Genomic DNA, 9,777 nt, shown 5'->3' with positions numbered 1-9,777 from the left:
GACATGCCTTTTCATTACTGTCACAAAGAGAAAAAGAGAGAGAAATAAATTGATATAGGAGCCATTCTCGCTTCCCTCGGGCTTGCTTACAGCGGCTTGACAGACCCGGGACAAGCGAGCCGACCACTTTCTCTCTCCATTTCACACACAAAAACCATGTCAGGACTTTCAGCCAGACCAAATCCTCCACACAACTGATCCAGTTGCACTTCGGTTAGGGCCGAAGCCCTTCCAAAAGAAGTGTGGGAGAAATTTTAAAGGGGACACATTCGAAAACAAGTCTATGTTACATTTAAAGATTGCATGCACAATCCTTCATGTTTCCTTTAACCCCAAAAACAAACTCAAGAACACACAAGCCAACAAACCCTTAATGGACCAAATGCCAGACAGTTAAACCAGCGTTCACATGCTCTACTGGTGTGACTGGGTGATCTACAGTCGGTGTCGTGCTGTTGAATGCATCTGTGTGGTAGATTAGCGTGGTAATGAGTGCAGAGAGGCTTGAGGGACGTGCCGGGCGGCCGTGTGGCTTAAGTGATTGTGGTAATTGAGTGGATAGTGACAGCTTTGCAATGGCCTAATTAAGACTCACTGGACTGAGGCCAAGATTTTACTGTCATCGTCACACTTTTAACAACCGAAACGAGATGGAAAAGGAAGCTGAAATGCAAATAAAACAAAGCCATCTGTTGTGAAGGTATGTCAACACACAAGCAAAGGAGTTTGGGACATGTTTTATGCAACACTGCAGTCACATTTAGTGCAATCACTCAATGTATCGCAAACAGCTGGGAAAAACGTTTTTTTGGGGCTGTTTGAACGACACCGTTTTCAATTAAAAACGGAAAACTTTATATGCGTCTTGGCCGTTCATTTACATGACAACGGCGTTTTGATGGCCTGAAAACGCAAACTTTTGAAAACGGGTTTCAAACAACTATAGCTTTATCGTGTCTGTGTAAACTGCAAAAATACGAATTTGTGAAAACAGTGACGTCATGCACATTACGTGTTCAGACTAGACACGTAGTGTTTCTTTACAAAGTGACATCGCCAACTACTGGCCTGGCATGAGTAATACAGCGTTTTTTGTCGTTTTCTGTGTAAACGGGGATCATTTTGACAACGTTGTTGTCTGTACGCGAAAAACGTAAAGGAAAAACATTTCTGTTTGTAGTACATTGTTGTCATGTAAACGTACTCTAAGACTATATGCTAATGACCACTATTATGACTGGCTTACCTTACGACTCCTGACAAGCAAACACGGCGCGATTGGAACTAGGAGTAGAGATTATAGAGCATGTTGCTAAGCTAATAACGCAATACTCTTAGAAGCTTAAATAACACTTATTTTGGGTACAATTATCTAGTCTGGTTTTAATTAAATAGTAGTTTAATTAAATAAAATCAACTTTGATCAATACATTTTAGCATATTTTTACTCAACATTTCTCTCGACTCGCCATCATGTTTTGTCTGAACCTTTCTTGATAGGTGACTGCATAATTAAGTTTACCAATTAAATCAGCAACAGTATGGGGCGGGTTTCCGCTTAACTGGGTTGAAGGAGGAAACAATTGTGAATTTTTTCCACTGAGCTTAGGGCGATGGATTCTGGGAATGCCTTTCTTATGAGAATACATGTGATGCTGCCTTAGAATTTGGCCATAATGAAAAGAATGCTTCACCTTTAGTAACTAAGCATCTAAATGGCTGAGTTTTGAAACGGTCCAATCACAGGGCAGTTCTAAAATTGAAATCGGCTGTATACGTGCTAAAGATGCTTTAATGTGTCCTTCGGTCTCTCTGTCCCCCTCAGCTCATCCCGCTCTCAGTCCAGTTGTCTTTTTCACTCCCTCTCTCCCCCGAGTGTGATAATCAGCACTGCTGGAGGGGTAGATGGGGGAGGAGGTGGATCGAGATGCCCCTGAACCCCTGTGGCGGTTTATCAGCCCGAGTGTGTCAGCACTGCAGGAGGACAAACCTGTCAGAGCTGAAAGGGTGAGAGAGGGAGGGAGGCTGAAGAGAGCGGAGGTGTCAGTGTGTGACTGATTGCAGCCCTCCACTCGCAAGGCTAGCCCCCTCCTCACATCACCCCTGTCTCTGCACACAAATCTCTTCACTCGCAAGAAGAAACACACACACACACACACACAAGTGCTTTCAGCATCACTATTCTGTGGTGGAGCAGTGTCACTACTAGAAATTTCCAAAAGTACAAATACCGGACAATTAGTTGACTAGTTGGTCTTAACTAAGCTCTCTATTTCCAAAACGGACGGACGGACGGACGGATGATTATTGCCTCTTCCATAGACATCAGTGTGTATTTTACAAACTCTAAATGTATTGTTTTTTTAGTACTTATGTGAATTTATATGTCTGAAACCTAAAATAAACATTATGTGGTTGAAAACACTGAAAAGTTGTGATATATGACAGTGCTGAGCGCGCTTGTCTCTGGCTCAGCGCCAGCCGCAGTTGATCACGTGATGCACTGACCATTCTAATCACACCGCTGTGGTCGTACGTGTGAAAGGATTAAATTAATTGGTAAATCAAAGTACTAAAGAGACTTAATATAATAAAGATAAAATGATAGAACTCAAATTTAATTAAAAATAAACAAAGAGAATTTTAGGGCCCATTTTTTTCCCACACTACAACACAGACTATGTATGTATGACTAATACCTTTGACTAGTCGGTGTTAAAGGGATAACTCCCTTTACAACTCCCCCAGAGTTAAACAGTTGAGTTTTACCGTTTTCGAATCCATTCAGCCGATCTCCAGGTCTGGCGGTACCACTTTTAGCATAGCTTAGCATAGATCATTGAATCGGACAAGACCATTAGCATCTCTCTCAAAAAAAATTATCAAAGAGTTTCGGTATTTTTCCTATTTAAAACTTGACTCTTCTGTAGTTACATCGTGTACTAAGACCGACGGAAAATGTAAAGTTACGATTTTCTAGGCTGATATGGCTAGGAACTATACTCTCATTCCTTGCGTAATAATCAAGAAACTTTGCTGCCGTACCATGAGTCCAGCAGGCGTAATGATATGACGCAGCGCCTGAAAATAGGCTAACTTCCGTCAACATAACCAACGTGACAACCTGCTTGCCGGCTGAAACTACACAAACTTAGTCATGGTCACGTTGGAAGTTACCGAGCTGGGGACTATTTTCAGTCGCTGCGTCATATCATTACGCCTGCTATACCCATGGTACGACAGCAAGGTTTCTTGATTATTACGCAGGAATGAGAGTATAGTTCCTAGCCATATCAGCCTAGAAAATCGCAACTTTTCATTTTCCGTCGGTCTTAGTACACGATGTAACTACAGAAGAGTCAAGTTTTAAATAGGAAAAATATCAAAACTCTTTGGTCATTTTTTTGAGAGAGATGCTAATGGTCTTGTCCGGTTCAATGATCTATGCTAAGCTATGCTAAAAGTGGTACCGCCAGACCCGGAGTTCGGCTGAATGGATTCGAAAACGGTAAAACTCAACTCTTTAACTCTGGGGGAGTTGTAAAATGAGCCTATTTCCAAAAAAAGTGGAGTATCCCTTTAAGGAAGCCCTAAATAATCAGGTTCCACCAGATCCACATCATTCAGATTTATTAGGCGGGGCTCACAAGATATGCTTTCTTTTAGTTTATTAATTTCTTTCCTTTTTTATTTCTGTGCTACAAAAGCAGGCTGTCAGATCAGTAGTTACCACAGACCCCTTCCATTCGCTTTCGCTCTCTCAGCTAAAAATACAGAGTGCTTTTGCGGCAGTAACCCATTGCAGTATGGATGTTTTGCACTGCTGACCACTGCTTCTGCTATACTGAAGCTCAGACATGCTGAGAAAGGCTCTAATTAATGGGGAAAAGTGTGTATGTGTTTTGGAGGTGTGCTTGGCGAGCGAGGTGGGGGATGATTTATTCCAGTGTCACCTTGACCCCTGACGCTGAGATACAGCTCAATTAAACAGGATTGGCCCCACGGCACCGCTTTGATCTACTGCCCGTGAGTTCTGCAAAACACGCACACACACGGGGCCAGATTCACAAGTTCCAATAACATCCATATGGAGCGCTTTTCGCTTCCCTCTGCCACCAAAAAACAAAAATGGTAATGACCTCAACCAAAATAAACCAATGAACAAAATTAAAAATTACATTAAGAAATGATTCCTACAAGCTGAATTGGTTCTTCTGTGGTTCCTAATTGCTGTTCTAGGCATCTGTTCCCAAAACACTTTAAATCATTATCCAGAGATCTATAAAACTGGCCTCAGATCGGTGGTTGAACATGAAACAGAATTAACATGAAACAGCCAGCACAACCCGTTTGACTTCCATAACGTGACGTGTTTCCAAGTGTAATACAATATAAAACGATTTGATTGAATTGATTTTCCTTTGCGCCCTTTTAGGCATAGGCATACTTTCAACATACTTTCCCATTGAATCCTTCCCACTGAATCCTCCACCTAAATCTCACAGTTATTTTGGATGAATCCATCGGATGCCACTGCGGAGATGTGCCGCCCACAGAATTAATTCATGAATTCTTTATTAATTGACTTATGAACATTTCTTATTTCTTCATTTTAAATGTAATCAAGTACATTATATTTATTTTCTATGTTTATTTTTATTAATTTATTAATTATTTTATTCATTGAAAAATTAATACAATTAATTATTAAATAGGGGCTAGAGACATGCTGGCCATATATATATATATATATTTCTTTTTTTTTGTTAATGTATTTACTTTATTAATATAAAAACGTATAAAAAACTAATAAAATAAATAAATAAACCTAACTGTTACAAACAAATCCCCTGGACTTTATTTGTTTATTTATTAATTTAATTCATTCATTCAAAAATGTAAAAAAAAAAAAAGAAAAAGGAAACAATTTAATACAATTGAGGATTAATAAATAGGTGGCAACAAATTTAATGATGATCACATTTACTTTAAACATTGAACTTTTAAAATGACTTTTTCTTTTTTTACATTTTTAAATAAATGTATTAATATGCACATTTTATTTAAAAATGTAAAATGTAATTTAAAAGATGATAATAAAGTAAATTAATTAAAAATTAAAATAATAACTCACAATACGTAATCGTTTTAATGAGGCATTTTGATGACAACATTCCCCCCCAAAAGTCGGATGCCGCATAAAATCGAGCAAGTTAAGGTACCTGCGAAAGCTTTAGAGATATGTTCCTTCTTCCACTCCCACGGTTGGTCGTATTCATCGGCGGGCCTCTCGTCGTCCTGCGGCAGCCTGCTCTCCCTGCCCTCCTCGGGCAGATCCGGCTGCCCTGGGACGCGCTCCTCGTACGGGGTGTCGTAGAGTTGGACCTCCCCTCTCCCCCAAACTCCTGCTCCACCACCGGCTCTCCTCTGCAGCTCTGCAACACCAAACAAATCTATTACAACCTCTCATCCATTTTGATCTTGCTCCATTCTGCAAATTTCCACTTACGAAAAAACTGTTCTGACCCCTTAAAACAAAACCCCACTTCACATGTCCATTAGATGGTCTCTTCCTGTACAAGTGGGCAATTGTGGTCAGAATGAGCTGCAAAGTGGACCAGACTTTGTGCTGATGGTCCAAAGACTATTGAGAGATTAACAGTTGGGTTTTGCGAGCAGGCATCTTCTAGACTGAGTTTCGCTGTGACGTTCATTAAAATGGTGCGAGACAGGGCATACTGTTAAATCAAGACACAACAATAAATCGATATGTTGCCTTGGCTCCACAGCTGGGCTCCCTCGCCTGGGCCACATTAATTATGGAAATGTCTGGTGAAGAGTGGCGGGGTACGAATCTGAAGGAGAGACAAATTGTGTTTGCACAGCTTGCTGGTTTCATAAGGGAGGGCTTAACAAAGAGAGAAAGAGATGTACATGTGTGTGCGTTTGTAGATCGAGTCCAATTTCAAGGACTGGGGTCTCTCTCTCATTTCCATTATCATACCTCTCAAACGGCAAGAACCAAACAACAGGATGTCTGAATAACCTTCAAGGGCTTTTCAGCAAAACATAACAGTCGGTTAAAAGCCTATATGACATGAACTGCAGCTACAAAACGCTATGCCAACATATGATGCTCTTGAGGATTTTGTTTTTGTTATCTCCAATTTTAGCTAATGTTAGCTTGCTAAACTGTTGTCTTAAATCAGTAGAAGAACTTGAAGTAGGGAGGCACCAATATTAAATTCTGGTCGATACCGATAGACTGATAACAACAACGAATTCTAAACTATTTTATCTGAATAAATTAAAAATAGAACACTAAAAACTCAAATCAAACATTTTAAATGCTACATCTGAATTTTGGGATCAGGGTTATTAATGTTAACTAAAACCATAAAAAACATCTATCACTTAAAATAAAATGAAACAATTTTAAAAACCTATATTTCAGTTAGTCGGGAAGGCAACATTTCAATTTTTTTTTACATTTCTCATTTAAACTTTTAAATGAGTTTTTTACTCTATTAAACTTTTTAAACAAATAAAAAGACAAAAAAAAGAATTACTAGAACTTTAAAAAGCAAAATTAAAACAAAAAAACGAATAAAAAAATATTAGCAATATTAATTAACAATATAAAAACTTTATTCATTATCATTATATTAATGATACTAATATAACAGTTCAACATAACAACATTATAATGTGTACAGCATGAAACAAAATACATATTAATTTTGAGATTTGCTAAAGATTACATTTAACATTGTTATTAATATTTTTTTAACATATTTAACTAAGTTAGTATTAGATGACAGCAAATGTAATCTAAATGTAATATCATTTATACTTTATTATAGTACTTTTATTTTTATATTTTCCATTTTTATTTTAAACTTTAGATTTTTTTTTAGTTCAGTCAGTTAGTTGGCAAAGCAGGTTTTTCATCTAATATTATATTTTAGTTTTTTTCAAATAACTAAAACAATGTTTAATAGTTTTAGTTAATGATAACAACTGACATGGACCCTATTAATCCGATTGTAATCGAACGACTAGCACAGTCGTAATAAAAAAATGATGTCATTCAGAATGAATTGGTCAAATCTGATAAAAACTGTGTAAACAATTAATCGGATTGAAAACCGAAAAAGTACTGCGCATGTGCAATGACGTAGAGATGGCATAATGATCTATGACACACGGTGCGAACGAAGCATCATAACTGACACGAGTTTCATTCTAAAATTTTCCTTCCACTCATCGTCTGTGAAGTGGAGCAGGACAACGTCCCATCAGTCCTTGTTTCGGACTCTCATCCAAAGACGCCTTGTTTTAGACGCGGGAATGGGCGTTTTTACTGCTTGATAAATATAAGCAGCACAACACAACGGTTCATGTGCTCGTCGTCTCCTAATTAGGACCCGAAATAGATAAATATTAGAATAGTATGCACAAACAGCTGAGTGCGCATGTCAAAAAACTATTCCGATTTCAAGCTTGTGACATAAACGCGCACATCAACCCGATCACTTTATTTAGCGTTCATAGAAACACTACGTACGGATTCATCATTCGAAATGAATTCCGACAAAAGGTGCCCACGTAAACGTAGCTACTGGCATGCACAATTAAATATCCATCATACATTTAAAGAATCTGTAATATCGGCCTATAATCGATATGGTACCAATATATTGTGCATCCCTTCATAATGGCTGATTTTTGTCAATTATGTCAAGCGTGAAATCACACCAGACATGGAACCTGGACTACCTGTAAACGAAGCACTGGCATGGATGTGCGCTTTAGAGAGAAAGAAAAAAGCAGGATTGAGAAGAAACCAGACTAAAAAGAGAAAGACAAACTTTAACCTTCACACATCCTGCTTCTATTGGGCTCCTTAACCGTCTCCATAGCGACAGAGAGGCCCTGGGGGACCGACCCTGAGGTGGAGGGAGTGAGGGAGCTATGGGAGTGTGTGTTGATGTTAAGTGTTTGTGACGCGTGAGCTAGATTCCCCATACCTGAGAACTGATGGAGAATGAGAGAAGAGATTAACCTGTAGAGATGGATTGAAAATTAAATGAGGCTGCCTTGAAGGCAAGACCGATCTGAGGAGAAATTAAAGTGGATGCTGGGGTCTCACGATGAGAAAATACGCCGAAATTTCCCTGAAAACCAGGGAATGCATTTTTGCATTCCACTGCATTGTTTTGTTTTTTATGTAGTGAGGTAAAAACATAGCCTAATCATTCGTGTATATGACTCACAGCATTTCATTTATTATGACTGTTGTGATGTTAAATACAGCATGTAAAACGGAAGAGTATTTCAACATTTCAGCACAGTAAATGCACAGTAAGGACACTTTCCTGTCATTTAGCATATCACATCACTTCAATAAGCCCAAAGAATGCAGGTTAATACGTTTACATGCCGGGAGAAATCAGGGTAAAAGCGATCACTCCGCGCCGTTTATCACTCCGATAAAGGTGTGAAGGTTAACACGCTCACTCATTCCTCAAAAGTGAAAGCACAAACTGACCAAGCTTTTGGCATCAAGCATGTCCTGCTCTTTATATTCACATTCATGCATTTCATCACACTGAAGTGTCAATAGTGCCATATATTTCCATATCGCAATATAAAAGATATAGCAAAATATGTAGACATTTATACCGTGGTAATAATATCGTCATACCACCCAGCCCTACTTCCAAACTTGGTTGGCAAGATTGTGATTCCTATTTCAATACAACAGCAGGCCATTTGCCAATTTAGCAGACATTACAAACATTCCATGTCATGGGTATTTATGGAATATAACATGCATGTCCGACAGATTTTGATCACAGAATGGATCGTTTTGCATTTGAAGGCTCACACATTGAAAGAATGTTTAGAAGTTGTGAAGAGTTTGACAATTTTACTAAAAATCAACTCATCAGTTTTGATCAACAAGCCATATGTATTTAGATATTGTGCAAATTTGTTACAAAACAAAAATGTGCACAAAACAGGCCCTGAAGGAGGCGTACGCCACTTCCGACGCATAAGTTGTGATTTATAAAAACAAACTTGACGGGAACATTTGCGCACATGCACGCAAACTCTGACCCGTAAGTACGAACATTTTGGAGACGGAGCAGTTTGGCAACACCAATGGTGAGCTGGAGTTAAATGGCATTTTGGTCACTTTTAGATAGAAAATTAAAAAGAAAATTACACATATACAGCAAGATAATACAAATATTATTTCACTCACGGCCTATAACTTGAAGCAAACATCCATCCCTTCTTAAATGTCCACGCTAGCGAGCGCGTTGGGCCGTTTAGTGAAACTGACTGCTGTAGCATATAGCCTACTATAGCATATAGCCTACTGTATATTAGGGCTGGGCGATAAAACGATAACGCTAATTATCGCGATATAATTTTTCTCGATAAAACGATATCAAGAGTTCGATAAATGTTCGATAATGTTTATGCGCCAAAAGCGGAACGAAACTCATTTGAACAGCGCGCCACACGGACCATTTATCCGCTCGGCTCAAAGTCCAAACGGCAGCGCAGCGCGAGCTCACTAGAACCATAGACAGTATATAAACTGGACACAGCGACCCCATTGGATTCAACGGAGACAAGTGAAGTCAATTAGAAGCTTTCACTTCCTGGGGGTCGAGCGTACTGCGCAGACTCAAACTGAGCTTGGCAACGTAGATGTGACGTGAGCAACCCGTCTGTCTTCTAGTAGCTGTGCCAAGAGAAATC

The 9,777-nt window shown here is 38.9% G+C and overlaps 1 protein-coding gene across 1 annotated transcript in view; it reads right to left on the bottom strand.

Moving 5' to 3' along the window:
* Nucleotides 1–9,777, bottom strand: part of shdb (Src homology 2 domain containing transforming protein D, b) — a 43,620-nt gene that overhangs the window by 13,881 nt on the left and 19,962 nt on the right. The window contains exon 5 of the mRNA XM_084415658.1: nucleotides 5,223–5,435. Within this exon, the coding sequence (XP_084271784.1) occupies nucleotides 5,223–5,435 (213 nt within the window). The remainder of the gene's footprint in view (nucleotides 1–5,222; nucleotides 5,436–9,777) is intronic.

Source organism: Rutilus rutilus (genome assembly GCF_951802725.1).
Source record: "Rutilus rutilus genome assembly, chromosome: 8".
In the NCBI taxonomy this organism is placed as follows: Eukaryota; Metazoa; Chordata; class Actinopteri; order Cypriniformes; family Leuciscidae; genus Rutilus; species Rutilus rutilus.
Note: the sequence above shows the minus strand (reverse complement) of the source record. Positions and strands in the feature narration are given on the sequence as shown.